Here is a 17,036-nt window from a genome sequence, read left to right on the forward strand (position 1 = left end):
TCGTCGACATCGTCGGCAAGTCCAAGCATTGTAGAGATTTGTACAATCATAAGTAGACCGCTCTCGCCATAGAGAGTGGGGCCTTCGGAGGAGGGTTTTACAACGTCTTTGGTGTCGTATTCTCTTCTCTATCTCTCAGTCTCACATACTTTCACGCACAGTGTCCATTCACTTTGTTTGTGTCCATTGCACTCTCTCATTAAGAACAGAAGGCTCTCCCTTTCATAAGAACAAAAGGAACCTTGAGCACAGTTCGGAGCACTCATCTTGAGCAAAGTTCAACATTCATTCCGCTGCACCTTACATTGGTATCAGAGCTTTGGCAGTGTTCTATATAACTCAAGGAAAGAACCACAAGAACCACAGAAAATTTTTTTGCTTGTTGAGGTCGCACGAACCCAAGTTCACTTGGGCGTGTCGATTCCTAATCGTGTTTTTGAAGAGTGACAGGAAACCCAAGAAAGAAGGGCTTGTCCAGCCTCCCCTTGTGCCTCTTTTCACTCATCGGGAGCGGACCGTGCACTTAGCGGCCGGCCAATCAACGTGAGGTGGGAAAAAGAAACCTTGGTGTGAGCGCAAGGCCGCCAAGGGGTGCGCCCGCGGAAAAGAGTAGAACTCGGGTGAAGAGAAGATCCTTCTCTAACACGGATTGCAAGCAAAAGAAGACCCCAAGAACCTCAAGAACTCAAGACCCTCAAGACCTCAAGAACACCAAGACCCCCAAGAACCCAAGTTCCTCGTGAACTTAAGAACCCAAGACACAAGAACCCACAAGAACCCAAGACTTCAGTGGATGGTCATCACTCGAAGCGGAATGGATACTTCGCTTGGAAGTGGTGAGCTTGAGAGAGGCGAAGAAGAATTTTCCCCACCAGGAGGTTTTTCCGACCCTCCCCTTTCCCCATCTACGCCAAGGATTGCACTAACTCCTATGGAGGAGTTGGAGTAGATATTTATGGACAGGAAGTTAGAACGCGAAATAAGAAGAGTAGAAAGAATGGCAGAAATGGATCGCAGACACGCAGAAAGAAAAGCAGAAAGAAAGGCAGCCATAGAGTGTGAGCATGAGCAAGCGCGACACATGCAAGAGTTGTTGCGACTCTTTTCTCAAGTGGAGGCACAGATGCAAGAGATTCGGGAAAAGGAGACTCTCTCAGTCTCTTCTTCTCCAAAGCATGACACACAGGATTTGCATGATGATAAGCATGATGATTTGAATGATAATGATAAGCATGATGATTTGGATGACAATGATAAGCATGATAAATTGCATGATCATGACAAGCATGATGATCAAGATGTGATTTCTCACAAGCATGATGATTTACATGACGATGATGTGATTGTTCACCAGGATGATGGTTTAGTTGATGCTTTTTCTAGCGAAGCTAACCTCGTTGCAGCTTCGATCAATCACGAAGAATGGATCTTGGCTCTCAAGTCAAGGTCCACAGAACCCCCACAAGAAGATTCGATCAAACACGAAGAACCGATCTCGGCTCTCGAGCCTAGGTCCAAAGAACCCCCTCAAGAAGAACCGATCTTGGCTCTCAAGCCTAGGTCCAAAGAACCCTCACAGGAAGTACTATGTGTTCGAATGACTAGTCAGCACGCATTGTTCAAGTGTTTCATTCGTGATCGTTTCTTGTATTTTCGTCAGCGTCTTTATGTGATCCCTTTTCCTAGGCATGACATATTGTACGTTGAGCACGTTTCACTCATGAATGAGCACAAATGTATGCGGATTTTCATGAAAAGCTGAAAAGTATGTATGTAAGGAAGTCACATTCCATGTCTCTTCCTTGGCACGACACAATTGTAGAAAGAGCACATGAAAGTATGAGCACTAAGCATGGGCATTTCCGTTGTGAATTGCCACAGTTGATTGCTTTAGATCAAAAGAGAAAGATTCGATTTCATTGTTTGCGTGTGTGTGGTGAACGGTTTGGCACTCCGTCTATTGGTTCATCTACATTGCATGCACAGTCTTTTAGGAAGACAAGATTTTTTCCACTCACTTTACATGGAATGGGTATGTTCATGTTTTTGTGTTGGAAGTGGTTTCAGGAATTTTCAGCCGTGGAGATTCTTGAAGACGGAGGAAGCAGGACTCTAGACGAAGTTGAAGCATTGAAGAAGACTTTGTCTCGCTTTCGGCGCGGCCCAAGAAGCAAGCATTGCAGACCTTTATGAAGTTCAAGTACCGCACGATCCACACATCAGAGTGGCCAGCGAAGAGTCCCGTCAAGGATTTCGGATGCTATTGGTGATCTCCCTCGACGCCATACAGTTCGGTACCCGTACCTCACTTTGAAAAGGAGGGGATGTCACGTGACACATCCAACCCTATGTGTCCGTGGACAAGCTACAGCATGACAAGGGTTCAATTCAATCAAGTCAGTCTAGAATAGGAAGTGATCTGGCACTTTTGTGAGTCTGTTCGCAGACCGTGCATGTCCAGACACTTAGATTAGATGCATATCCTCTTGTTGCACACAGCATTACCATCAGATCCCATCAGTAGCATTTTTACAATGCATGGGCCTATTTTCCCTATTTTTGACATTTTTCACTTATTATTTTTAAGTGACTTTTGTTGGAAAGTAGGTAGGGCAATTTTGCTAAGTTTGTATATAAGCAAACCAGAGCTAGCACTTTCTGGCAGAAGAGGCAGCAGGAGCACCTTGCTCAACAGGCAACTTCTCAGCAAGACCGACCCTCGCGACAACTCTGGCGTTTTCTCTCAACAGAAGGCCTAGCGTTTTTGCACCAGATCAGCCAACGTTTTTGCACTTGCAGATTCCCGGTGACAGTAGACAGCAGATCAGCCCTAGTGTTAGCAGATTCCCACAGCAACACAGTAGACTTCCTAGCATTAGAAGATTTCCTCGCAAGGTCAGTTTTCAGCCCTAGTGTTTTTGGTTTGCAGATCAACCTCAGTGTTTTTGCAGATCATCGCGACAGAATCAGCCATAGGACCAGCGTTTTCAGTTTTCAGCCTTTAGCACTCGCAAAACAAGTTCCGAACCTCGCAGATCTCACCTTCCCGCAGCAGTTCCTCGCCGCACGGTGGGATTCATCGAAGTTCGCAGTTTCAGCCCGGAAAACGCAGATTTCAGCATCTGCGTTTTCAGCACGTCGTCGTCGCCATCAACATCGTCACCGACACAGAGTCAGAATTCAGTAGATAAAGATTTGCAGATTTCAACCCTTAGCATTCTCAGATTTCAGCTCGTCTCGTCGTCGTCCTCATCGTCGTCGACATCATCGGCAAGTCCAAGCATTGTAGAGATTTGTGCAATCATAAGTAGACCGCTCTCGCCATAGAGAGTGGGGCCTTCGGAGGAGGGTTTTACAACGTCTCTGGTGTCGTATTCTCTTCTCTATCTCTCAGTCTCACATACTTTCACGCACAGTGTCCATTCACTTTGTTTGTGTCCATTGCACTCTCTCATTAAGAACGGAAGGCTCTCCCTTCCATAAGAACAAAAGGAACCTTGAGCACAATTCGGCGCACTCATCTTGAGCAAAGTTCAACTTTCATTCCGCTGCACCTTACATGAGGGTTGAAGCTCCTCCCTGAATAGGACTGCCACACCTCCTGACCCTCGTCCTCTATGCGTTGATCTCACATCCTACCTGCATGTAGTCTCGCAATGGTATCCTGTCACTCTAGGTAATGTGCCGCCAGGAGTCTGATGCGTTTCCAAGTAAAAAATAATGTCTCTTCCCAAAAGCTATCCTCAAATGCGCCTACATCTTGCTGCCATTTTAAGGTTGGTCCCACAGGTCTCACACACCGTCATGCGGTGCATTTGTCTAACACCACTACTTTCCCTCCCCTATAGAAAGCAATTTTCCCCTTCTCCCTCGCCGTCTTGATCTCTGGCATCAGCTCTTGCATGTGTGCTACCTTTGTGAGAGTGAGGTCATCACCCAAAAATATCCCAGTTTGCTTGAGTGTTGGTCTCTTCTTCAAGAATTCCTTCCTAGCTTCCAGCTTAAGGAAACGTATAATGAGTGCTCTTTCCTTGGGCCTTCCTTTCTCATCACCTCCCTTCTTGCCAACTCTCCAAGCACTTGTGTGTGTGGGTTCAGTGTGTGTGGGTTCAAAAATACCCATGCACTTCAAGAACTCTTGCACCTCTTCTTCTACTTTTTTAGTGTCTTTCAAACCTGTAACACGCACGTGAAGGGCTCTAGTCTCTCTTTTTTTCCCCTCCTCAATTGTCATGTTGATGATAGTGGATGTCGATGTGGTTTTAGGCATCTTATCTTTCCCTTTCTTTGCGTCCTCAAACCACTTTTCAGGCTTTATCAACATTCTCTTGTGTTTTGAATAGGTGTTCCGCCCATGAAGAAGAAGTTCGCACCTTCTGCTCTTCCTCTTCCCAAAGAGTTTTCATAATGCTTTCGAGCTCCTTTTATCATTGAGGGGTGATTTTCTCCCTCTTTTGCGGGGGTATTTTTGCAATCTGCGAGGTCTCCCTTAAGTGCTTCCATCAACGCATCCTTTTCATTCATGCGTTCTTCCATTTTTTATTTCTAGGATTCAAACGCAGCAAGTGCATCCTGTAATCTTTTTTACATCATACATTCCATTACATTCACTTTTTCCCTCGCAATTGTCTGTATTGCGGCCTTCAATGATGTGTACATCTCGTCTCGCTTACTAAGCATCTTCTTGTCCAATTCTTTCCTCGTATCTGCATACGTAGCTTTTTTGTAAGTCTTCGCATTTGCATACATCTCTTTTTCGATGTCATCCCTCAAAAGGCTCAGCTCCGCCTTAATCATCACCTAAACCTTCTCAAAAATTAAGTCATCTTTGACTCTAGAAAGTTTCTCTACTCTCATAGAACTTGGCAATAGTGTGCTCTCTCGAAACCTCTGCCTAAATGTTGCTTTTGATTTAGGCCAGGTTTCATAGATATCGTCATCTCCGAGGTCGGCTGATTGGTCCATCCCCCCCGCCGACCAGCACGGACCAAACCCTTGCTCGATGAAACCTGCAAGAATCCTTGCTACTGTTGTGTTACTACTTCTCGTATACCAATGTCGGCCCTCATCAAGGGAACAAGGGAACAAGATACACAGCCAACTGCAGGCGTTGATCAAAGGTTGAATGCAAATGAGAGAGAACGAGAGAGAGAGAGAGAGAGAGAGAGAGGACTCTTGCTACTGCGATAGAAGTTCATGATAGAAGACAAGGCTACTCGCGATAGAGGACTCTTCAACAATAGAAGACTTTTTAGCGTGAACGCTCTCTAGCGATAGAAAACTTCTTAACGATAGAAGACTTCTATAGCGATAATAGACTTCTTTAACGATAGAAGACACGGCTGCTCGCGATAGAAGAGTCTTCAGCGGGAGAGAAATGAAAAATGAAAAATGAAATGAAATGTTATATTAAACGTCTTCAAAAGGCCAAAATCACCTATGAGACCAAAATGATACAATCTTGGTGGATCTAATACCATGTCTGGGTACAAAAAAAAATGAAGTAAAGTAAAAAAACTAAAATCTCAACTGCTAGATGTGAACTAAGCAGCTAGCTGGAATTGTGTAGGATATTGGGGGGGGGGGGGGGGGGGGGGGGGGGGGGACTAGGGGCTAATCCAACACAATGTGGGTGTGCGTGTGGGAATATAATGGGTGAGAGTTGATACAAAGGATGATACAAGATGTGCAGTAGAGAGAGAGAGAGGGTGTGTGTGGCATAGTGTGTGTAAGAGAGATCGACCTGCTCCCCCTGCGTCTCCACAACCCTGCGCATCTGCTTTCCTGCGTGCACAGTAGCCCCTACATGGTCTGACAACGCATTTCTAGAGAGAGAGAGAGAGTACATACACGCTGCCTTGTTCACAAGCTGCTCGTTGCCCATCTCACTCGTTGCTCGTTGCCCATCTCATGCGCTCATATCTCATGAGAGAGAGAGAGAGAGAGAGAGAGGTTGAAACAGCACGGCGGAGTTCGGAGCCAAGACGTGCTGGCCCCAAAGATTGGTGCCCCTTTCGGTATTTCTTTATTATTATGCTTCGCAAAGTACAACTCCCGAGGGTCCAACTCTCTCTGAGAGTTTGCATCCAGATGCTCTACGAAAGAGTGGCCCCAAGGGTCGTTATAAACTTACAAGGGATTCCCAAAAGTAGAGCCTTAAATAGCTTCAATTCAAAAGCATTGCACCCAAAGCTCTACTCTCAAAAGCTTACGCACCCTCTCTGCTGAAATCTGCCAGTGCAAAACGCCCAAGTCCAAATAGCCTACCACATCATCACTATTAGCGCAATTTACGAAAATCAGCCCAGAGTTCAAGATTTTGATATTCTAGGTTTTAGGCCCCTCGATCGGTGCTCATGAGTTCTTTAAGTTGTCAGGGGGTATAAGTTTTTAAATCCTGACCCTTTAGGCCTCTCGGCCACTTCTTTTGGGGTTCAGTTCCTCGTGTCCCCTTGGCCAGTTCTTTCGAGTTGGGCACGCCACGTCATCACTTTGTGACTTAGGTGCGAAACCCTAAGCCTACAAATAAACATAGCAAGCTATAATTCCCTATTTTGGATCGGTTTGAGCAGAGAAAACAAGTCTATGAGAATTTCAAGTGCTCCCGCATGCAAGGGGACCCTTTTGATTTGGACGAGTTTTCACTTCTATGAGTATTTCAAGTGGTCCCGCAGGCAATGGGGCACTTCCCCTTTTGATTTGGACGAGTTTTCACTCAAGAAAACTCTCCTATTTCGCAATTTGTTGCAATGGAACTATGTGTACATGTGGGGGATTAGCAATTAGCTAATCGGGTTCCTATTCAGAAGGCTCTTGCCTTGGCAAACGCGCATAAAACCCACAAGATTATACACAGTCATCTAAGGAGCCCAACTAGTGGGGCATTACCATATGTATAAGGGGGAGAGAGATGCACGAGAGCAGAATCATCGCTCTACATGAGACAAGGGAGAAGATAAGCTTTCCATTAAAGCTGCAGAACCTAAATTCACTCACAAAATAAAAATCAGCCTCCACTCTCATATTTGGGCGCCTCCAGCTTGGAAGAGACCTTCTGGAGGTGTGTGTTGACCAGCAAGTAACTCTATTGACATGTGTCCACTATGTCCCTTATGGTTCAGTTTCCTAACCCCTTCCAACTTATAAAGTTGTCAATGACTTGCCGAGCGGCCCAAATTCTATTTAGGTGCCACGTGCTTCCATACTTATCAGAATACAATGCTAACTGGTCCAATCAGTCACCAACTGACTAACCTAGAATCCATGAGAAACCCATTTGGTTGCACCCATTTCACACTAGCCATGCAATGTTCACTTGCACCTTTTCAAGGGTTCCGGGGAAAACAAGCAAAACTAAAATAAATAAAAATATGTAATAAATACTTAGAGAAGGCAAGAGAAAAATACACCTCTTGGTGACATAAGTCGCCCTTGAAATACTGCAAGCGACCTCGCTTGCATGTCAATAATACATGCTTATATTCTATGATGGGAGTCAATGATATAGATGCTTTCAGAAATGTAGCATTGGACGATTTGCAATCCCACCGACCTAGTTACCACGCATATATCAAACATGAAGTCTTCTGGCGTACTGTTATCCCTCACGAACACCCTATCACCTTCGACGGACGCCTTATTATTTATTTGATTGAGTCATGGACCGGGCTTGTCAGTCCAATAGGTATGTAGGTGATCGCCGATGAGAGGAGCACCACTTATCTTATTTTACAGTATTTTTGCAACAACCGGTCACTGTGGTCTATTTTAACCTAAAATCCTTATTCTTTGAGGTGCGAACTAAGAAGTGCTCTTGCTCTACCTCTGTCTTCTCCTCCTTCGTGTGCTCATGTGTATCCTTGAGAGAGAGAGAGAGAGAGAGAGAGAGAGAGAGAGAATGTGTGTGATCGAGCATTGCGGCAACATCGACGGTGGCGAGGCGGTTGAGCGCGGCGACGGCGCGGCTCCTTCACGCCATAGGATCCTTCACGACGGAAGCATTGAGCGGTGAGTGACACACCATTGCCCCTTTGAGCTTGCTAGGAATGTTTAGTTGTGTACTTGCAGCCATTCGTGGCTCGCACACAGTGTTTTGGCAAGTTCCTAACCTCCAACACGTACGGCAAAGGGCACATTTTTGGCGCCGCTGCCGGGGATTGCCTTGCACTAAGCTTGAGGAGCACTCAGTGCTACCTCTTGAAGCTATTCTTTCATCTGTTATGGTGTTTTTTTAGTTGGGATTAGGATCTGTTAAATGGCTGTAATGTGCAGGTTTTAGTTTGATTTGTAAGCTCTGATATGAGTGCTGCAGTGTACATGTTTTTGTTAGATTTGCTAAGTTCTGTAATGTGCAGGTGTTAGCAGATATGTTAGTTAGTGTAAATCTGTAATGTGCAGTAGACAGTGAGTAGATTGAGTAGTCTGTGAGTGAGCAGTTCGCTATGTTAGGAAGTGTAGACAGTGTGTAGTTTGTTGTGTTAGTGTTTGTGTAGTGTTAATTAGCGTTAATTAGCACTGTTAGCTGTAAGCAGGTTAGACAGAGCTGCCAGGGGTAGTTGTGTGCGCCCGTGAGCTCGACGCCTATGCGCAGCATTATCCACTAAAAAGTTGTTTTTTCAAAAAGTTGTTTTTTCAAAAAGTTGTTTTTTTTTTTAAATTAAAATTAAAGTATTAAAAAAAAGCTCCGAATATCTGAGATCAAAAAGAAAATTCAAAAACAAAAAGAAAATTAAAAAAAAATTATTTTAAAAGAAAGGATCGAAATCGGGATTATTCCCCGAGCCCAAGCCTGAGCCTGAGCCCAGGCCTCAATCCTCACTCTTATGATATAGTATACACACTACTATATTTATAAAGACTAGGACCTCAAGTGAAGAGAGGGCATGTGGGACAAGTTCCTCAAGTTGTCCACCATCCCATTCACACTCACTCTTTGGACTTACTAATTCTAGACTGTTTTTAGGATTCCGAGGGCTTTACGTAACCGAATCGGGGACTATAAAGCACAGCACATCCCTCTAGCCAAGACGCTCGTTTTGAGCTATCACACGCCGTATTCCGTGGCTTGGTTAGAAAAAAGAACCAAAAATAACAAAAAAATTGAGTTGTAAACACCTAAAAAACTAGGTGAGAGGTCTTCACGGGCACTTACCAACGCTTCTAGAGTATTGAGATCACATGCACCTATGCTCTGGTCGTGTGCTAGAGGACGAACACATAGAGAGTGTGTTTACGCGGGCACTCATTATTTCTCCACATTAGGCTCTAGGCTAGAATCTCTCTCTCTCTCTCTCTCTCTCTCTCTCTCTCTCTCTCTCTCTCTCTCATTCGGCTGACGATTCACCTTCCTCCAATCGTCACGGCACCCATGAAAGCATTGACTTTCCTAGTGCTTGGCTACAATTCTACAAAGCGACTCCCAACAATTATATATGTCCAAGATCAATGAATAAAGAAGTACCAAAAGGGGCACCCACCTAAGGGGCCACAGCATCTGAGTGGGGAACTCTATCCCACTGTGTCTCGTCTCCAATTTTTTTGTTCTCTTTAAGTTCCAGTACTTATTGTTTCAATTCAGCGTGTTTGTCTGTTTCACAGCCTTGTCAGTGACTTGCCATTGTTGCCAATAGTCCTAAAATGATCCAAGAAAGTGTGTGGATAACTAGATCAGACCATCATAGGTATCTAATGTTGGCTTCTCAAGCTAAGGAAAACAACCATGCTGCATCTTGTGCGGTGACTATGGCCTTACAAGGAATCAACATGCAAAACTTGTTGAAACAATCAACAATTGTCAAACATTGAGTGTTCCTTAAACGCAAACTAGGTGGAAGGTTAGTCACAAAATCCATGGAAATATCCTGAAAAGGTCCATCGGGAATAGGCAGCGGAAGCAAGAGGCCTTGTTGCTTACCCCGAGGAGCTTTTACATTTTGACAAATAGTGCACTGTGTGACATAACGAAACACATCCTTTTGCATTTTAGGCCAATAAAAGAATCTTTCTATTTTCTCCAAAGTGGTGTTCATTCCCATGTGCCCACCCGTGAGAGTCATGTGCATCGTGCAATACGATTGTCCTAAGAGAAGGCAACACACATAGACGGTGACGAAAATACAATAAACCATCACGAATGAGATAGTTGCTAGGCCCTTGGGAAGCAAGAGCCTACAACCATTGCTTACCAAACTCGGAATCTGCGTACTGGTTCTTCATGTTGTCGAAAGACACACCCGGAAGAGAAACTGTGGATCTTGACTCAAGAGCCAGGATCTGTCCTTTGTGACTTAACACATCTGCAACAGGGTTAGATTTTCTAGGCGCACACTCAATCAAACCTCCAAACTGCTCAAAAAATTGTAACCACCTACTTGGCGATCACTCCAATGTGCACTAGGCATAGATTGGAGCCACTTGAGAGCTTGGTGATCTGAGCGAACTATAAACTCTCTACCATATAGAAAATGCATCCAATGCTTAAGAGAGTGAATGACAGACAAAAGTTCTTTATCAAAAAGTTAATAGTTCTTTTCTGCACTACTGCACTTCTAAGCTTCCAACTAAGGAATGCAACTGGACGGCCATGTTGTTGAAGCACAGCGCCTATAGCGCAATTGCTCGCATCCGTCCATACCTCAAAGGGGTCATCCCAAGAGGCAAGGATAAGACACGGCACTTTTGTCACCGCAACCTTGAGAGCTACGAAAGCCTCAATGGCTGCCTCGAGCAAATCCACGCGCTGTCCGTGATTCTTTACCGGTGCGGCAATGCATACAAAATTCTCTATGTGCGAACTATATGCTTGACATGAACCAAAAAAAGGACGCACATCATATGCAGTTTTGGAAAAATACCAATTACGTACTTGTTCCACCTTCACAAGATCTAGCTTGACGTCTTCTGCAGAAATGATATAACCCAGATAAGTAACTTCAGTGAGAAAAAACTCAAATTTCTTAGCTGCAATGTACAGCTGATACTCATCCAAACGGGTTAATATCCTCTCTACATCCTTTTCATGTTGTTCCCACGATACAGAAAAAATGAGAATATCATCAAGAAAGATAATGAGAATATCATCAAGAAAGATGAACACACATATACCAACCATATCGCCAAAACAACCTACCATGAGACGGTTAAATGTACCCACGGCACCTGCCAATCAAAAAGGCATGACCACATACTCCCATTGCCCTCGCTCTGTGCAAAAAGCGGTCTTGTAGATGTCGCCTTTGAATATTCTTACCTGATGGTATCCACTTTTGAGATCGACCTTACTGAAAACCTTTGCTCCATTGAGCCTATCGAGGATATACTCAATGCGAGGCATCGGAAACTTGTTCTTGACGGTCATCTTGTTCAATGTCTTATAATCAACACACAAACGAGACAAACCATCCTTCTTGTGGACAAACAAAATAGGAGTAGCAAAAGGACTTACACTAGGACGTATGAATCCTCTGGCCACGACCTCCGTAAGTTGCCGCTCTAACTCTTCTTCCTGAGTCTTGTTCAAACGGTAAGGAGCCTTACTGACTAGCTGTGTCCCCTCCGTGGGTACGATGCGATGGTCCTCCGACCGCTCGGGAGGGAGACGGGGTGGAAGATCATCCTGCAAAAAGAGATGCTTAAACGTGGTAAATAACGTTGAATGCCTGTCTGGAGCCTGAATGCTCTGGGTGACTGGAGAGGCATAGATGAATGCCGCTTGTGCTTCTCTTCGTAATTCACGCTTTGCCTGCACATGAGAAATGAGAGGCAAAGAATGCAGACTCTCCTCACCACGAATGATCATGGGAGAGTCACTTTTGGCATTTAGAGTGAGAGTATTGTCCGCCCAATCAATGAGAGGGTTATGCTCACAAAACCATCTAATGCGCAAAATCATATCACATCTTGAGAGAGGAGACACGACAAATTTTCTACGGAAGGCAACTTGTGGAACACTGAATAACACATCAAGGCACTCTTGCGTGATGAGAGAGTCTATACCAGGAGCAAAGCCCGACACCTCGAGAGGAGTTGTCTGGCTAACCTCTAGGCGGGCTCTCTCTACAAGAGGCACCAATCACATTATGCATACTGCCTGAATCAAACAATATGACAAAACGCTGACCATAACATTTAAAGAGAGACTCATCAATGTGTGTCAGAAACATGTGGAGACTCAGATTGGTTCATTAAAGTACTTGTGGTAATTGTTGGTGCTTTGGGTTCTTTAGGTGGGACTGTCTTGGGACAAGCCGCCTTGATGTGACCCTTGACGTGACATTGATAACATTTACCTTCCTTAGCATAAATGACTTGTTCTTCTACCGTTATGTATCCTCCTATAATTCCTTTTGCGTCTTCTTAGTTGTCGCAAAGTAAGCATTAAAGTAGCATCCATCTTACCGTCATACTTATTGAATGTCAACTTCTCAGTGGAGTTGTTGGAGTCCGAATCTCTGCTTGTGCTACTTGATAAACTACCAACATCTTTGATCGGCTCGGGCTTCGACGTGAGTACCTGTAGGACCAACTCTTGCATGCGTTCGTCTCTCTGCGCCTCACGCTCTAACTCCAAGGCCGCTCGTCTTTCTTCGACCGCCAAGCGCGCTTGCTCACGCTCCAAGGCTACCCTTCTGTCTTCGGCCGCCAAGCGCGCTTGCTCGCACTCACGCTCCAAGGCTAACCGTCTTACTTCGCGCTCGCGATCCAATTTTGCCTTTCTTTCTTCGCACTCACGATCCAAGATTGCCTTTCTTTCCTCGACCGCCAAGCCCGATTGATCACGCTCACAATCCAAGGTTTCCTTTCTTTCCTAGGCCGCCAAGCACGCTTGATCACGCTTGCAATCCAAGGTGGCGCGTTGCGCCTCTTGTAGCATCATGTCCATCATCGTCTTGACCAAAGCCTCCATAGGATTTGGTGCAACCCTTGGCGTAGATCGGAAAGGGGGAGGGTCGGAAAAACCTCCTAGTGGGAAAAATTCTTCTTCGCCACCTCCACGCAAAATATCCATTCCGCTTCTGGTGATGACCATACATTGAGATCTTGGGTACTTAAGTTCACGAGGAACTTAGGTTCTTGTGGTTCTTGAGGTTCTTGAGTTCTTCCTTTAGCTTGCACTCTATGTTAGAGAAGGCTTTTCTCTTACCCGAGCTCGACTCTTCCCTGCGAACGCACCCCTTGGCGGCCTTGCACTCACACCAAAGTTGCTTTTTCCCACCTCACGTCGATTGGCCGGCCGCTAAGTGCACGGTCCACTCTCAATGAGTGAAAAGGGGAGGCAGGACAAGCCCTTCTTTCTTGGGTTAGTTGTCACTCTTCAAAAACACGATTAGGAATCGACACGCCCAAGTGGACTTGGGTTACGTGCATCCACAACGAGCAAAAAAAATTATGTGGTTCTTTCCTTGAGTGATACAGAACACTGCCAAAGCTTTGATACCAATGTAAGGTGTAGCCGAAGTGAATGTTGAACTTTGCTCAAGATGAGTGCTTCGAACTGTGCTCAAGGGTTCCTTTTACTTACGGAAGGGAGAGCCTTCCGTTCCTTTAGTGAGAGAGTGCAAATGATCACAAACAAAGTGAATGACACTGTGAATGAAGGTGCTGAGAGAGAGAGAGAGAGAGAGAGAGAGAAGAATACGACACCAGACGGTTGTCAAACCCTCCTCCAAGGGCCCCCCTCTCTATGGCGAGAGAGGTCTATGCTATTGATTACACAAATCTAGTACAATGGTCTAGATGCAATGGAATTGCTGACGATGTCGACGACAATGATGACGACGGCGAGACGAGCTGAAATCTGAAACGCTAGAGGCTGAAATCTGCAAATCTGCTAATTGTTGAATTCTGACACTGTCGGTGAGGACGGCGATGGCGATGCGCTGAAAACGCAGATGCGGAAATCTACGGACAGCAGGTTGAAACTAATAATGCTGGTTGATCTGACCGTGCGGTGAGGATCTGTTGCGGGTAGGTGAGGTCTGCGAGGCTAGGGGCTGATCTTGCAACGTCTAAGTGTTGAAAACTGAAAACGCTGATGCTAGGGGCTGATCTGTCGTCAGGAATCTACAAAACGCTGATTCTATCAGCAAGGTGCAAAAACGCCAGGCTGGATCTGGGATCTGCAAAATGCCAGGGCTGATCTAGTACTGCTGATGAAAAACGATAAGATAATCTGCTGCCAAAACGCTGGTTTTGATCTGTTGTTGGCTGGAAACGCTAGGTCACCTGCCAGTCTTGCTGAGAAGGTGCATTGTAAGTTGGTGAACTTCTGCTGCCTCTTCTGCTAGAAAGTGCTAGCGCTAGGTTTTTATTTATACCTGCTTAGTAAAGTTGCCCTACCCAGCTTCCCAACAAAGTCACTTATTAATAATAAGTGACAAATGGATAAAATAGGGAAAATGGGTTCTGTGCACTGTAAAATGCTCATGATGGGTACTGACTGTAATGCTGATGATCATGCTGTGTGCAACCAGAGGATATGCAACCACTCTAAGTGCCTGGACATGCACGACTTGCTCACAGGCTCACAAAAGTGCCAAAACACTTTCTAAGCTCACCTGAACCCTGGACCTGAAGTAGCTTGTCCACATGCACATAGGGTTAGATGTGCACGTGACACATCTCTTAGTGGCTCCATGAGATGCCTCACTCAAGGAGTGACTTGGAGAAATCCTTTTGAGCAACTGAGTCTCAACAAAATTGGACAGCTAATGCCAAGTCGTCATTGAATAGTACGTGCATCAAAGGTATGATGTATCATCATCGTTGCATGAACATCAAGGTACACTTTGTTTGCGCAATTCAAAAGCGAATGCCACTTTGGTAACATAGCAGGGGCCCTTACGAGGGTTGGTTGGGACCCAAACATGGTTGTACTCCCTTGGCATATAGCTTCTTACCCTTGAGCTTAAAGATCCTTTGCTCCATCGTTCACACACTCATGTATTACTTCCACTTTCCAGCTTACCTTATAGCACTATTACTTTGTACCCTTCTATCATTTTTCCTGATAGCAAAGGGCACACTCGTGTACAATGAGCTACCTCATAGGCCAATCTCAGCCTCTAGACAACGTTATTATCCTTTCTTTCTTTCTATCTTGGTAACAAGGTCAAGGAACATTCACCAAGCAAAAAATTAGAGAACTCGACCACCAAGAAGGGGTGTTTGGACAGTTTGATATCTAAATTCTATTGTTATCGGCCACGCCTAACGGAATGATACCTATGGTGAGACTTGTGCTTCTTGGATATTGACAGTAAGATGGAGAGGATAGAAAAAAAAATTCCTGGCCTTTTGGAAGAGGTGAAGAAGGATTTGAGGTAACCACCTTTTCTTGGTGAGCTTGAGCATTCCGCTCTTGGAGAATCTTTTCTTGAGGTCTTTTCAGAGAACATACAATTTTCAGTTTTTCTCTGTGTTCCAGGCAAAAAGAGAAGCTGCTGCATCTCTGCGTAAAATTTTGGAACTCTTCTTCTATGCTTCTTTCTCAGCTTGTCATGCCTTCTTTCCTGTGATCTGGCAAGAATGGTCCTTTTCTGGTTGAAAGAGAGGAGACCTTTCTCTGAAGTAGGTAGGTGCATACGTGCAACCAAATGACCACTCTGACCTGGCCATGAGCTCTTAGTATGATGAACATGCTGCAAATATGCGCCTGGTTTTTACAAATCAATGTGGAATTTGATGAGCCCGTAAATGATAGATGAGCAAAGCCTCTTTCTGCTCATCATTACGAGCTACTTTGAGTCTGCCATTAGTAAGGCGCAGTATAATTACATTGCACTTGGTGCTTGGAATTTGAGTGTGGAACTTCCAGGTTCCTCACTCAATTTATTCTCCATAAAATCATACAAACACAAAAATTGTGAATTAGATTCACTAAAAGATGTTTTGCATTCCCTGACGGTATCGGCTTTTACTAATGATCACAACAACAACAAGTCAATGATACTCGGTATTCCCATCATATAGGTCCCGACTTGTAGAATGTTTACATGCAAAGTCTTTCTTCGTTAATAGTCTGCGGGGTCTCCTTCACAACTTCGCGCTTGTACACATGTTGCATTCAAGAGCTTTCATTTGGGCCACAAAAATGTTCGTCTATCATCCATGAAGCGTACCTGCTGGAGGTCGGAAAGAGTGAAGAAGCAGAGGGTCACGGAGGTTGCAGCACTGGAATGGATGGAAAAATTTACACCATTATCGATAAGGGTGGCACCAAATGGAAGTGGCGAACCTCTGGAAGGTGCTCCGAATAGGTCATGACCTGTGACCTCTCCTGCTATTGTAGCCTTCTCTGGTGCCACGGCCCTTGGCGATGAGGCTACATGCTGGAAAGTAACAGCACCATCTCTGCTCCTCATCCTCTGTTGAACACAGAGGCGAGATATATGCATCTGCTGATGGCCAAAACGGGTTGATCTTGACCATCTCGGGCAGCTGCCCCTTGCGTCAATGGTGGGCAAAAGGCTCAACTCCATGGCTTCCCCACAGCAGCTCGCTTCTCCTTGCACAGAGCGCGGCACCCGTGCGAACGCTCATGAACTTTTTGGTACGAACACGAGAGCAGCTCATTGGAATTTGGCACTGCAGCTCCACGTAGGTAATAATGAGTCATTGTTTCCAACAGTGAGAAAAAGGATACAATTGATATTATTTTGTGTCAAAATGTAAATGATTTTGCCAAATTTTATACTTTACTATATATAATTTATATTTATACTATATATAATGAAGCTTAAATCTTTAAGGAAGGAGAGACTATCCACTTGTCACACATTGGTTGATTTCAAAGAAACCCTTACAAAACTAATCTAAAATGTAAAAGTGAAGTGTGAAGATTTAAAAGGCATGTATGGCTAGGAAAATGGTGATGAATGCAACTTTGACGTCTAGAGGAGGCAAGTGGTTGAATCTTACTTTGCAAAACAAACTTTCGCCCCCCAAAGGAGTACATTTTACATTGGAGGCTTTCACTAGTAAATTCATAAGCAAATGTTGCAAAGCCGCCTCCACACTCATATGGGGTGAGGAGACAA

General features: G+C 44.8%; 1 protein-coding gene across 4 annotated transcripts in view; it reads right to left on the minus strand.

Moving 5' to 3' along the window:
- Positions 1-16,596, minus strand: part of ISA1 (isoamylase 1) — a 47,385-nt gene extending 30,789 nt beyond the window's left edge. For 2 of the 4 annotated variants that reach the window (XR_015186690.1, XR_015186691.1), the window contains exon 1: positions 16,119-16,596. Coding sequence is in view for 2 of the 4 variants with exons in the window: in XM_086502246.1 (XP_086358372.1) it covers positions 16,119-16,478 (360 nt within the window). In the remaining 2 variants the exon portion in view is untranslated. The remainder of the gene's footprint in view (positions 1-16,118) is intronic. The other 2 variants (XM_086502247.1, XM_086502246.1) reach the window with 2 other exon arrangements.
- Positions 16,597-17,036: the final 440 nt, after the last annotated feature.

This window comes from Adiantum capillus-veneris, chromosome 26 (assembly GCF_014529385.1).
Source record: "Adiantum capillus-veneris isolate H3 chromosome 26, ASM1452938v2, whole genome shotgun sequence".
Taxonomy (NCBI): domain Eukaryota; kingdom Viridiplantae; phylum Streptophyta; class Polypodiopsida; order Polypodiales; family Pteridaceae; genus Adiantum; species Adiantum capillus-veneris.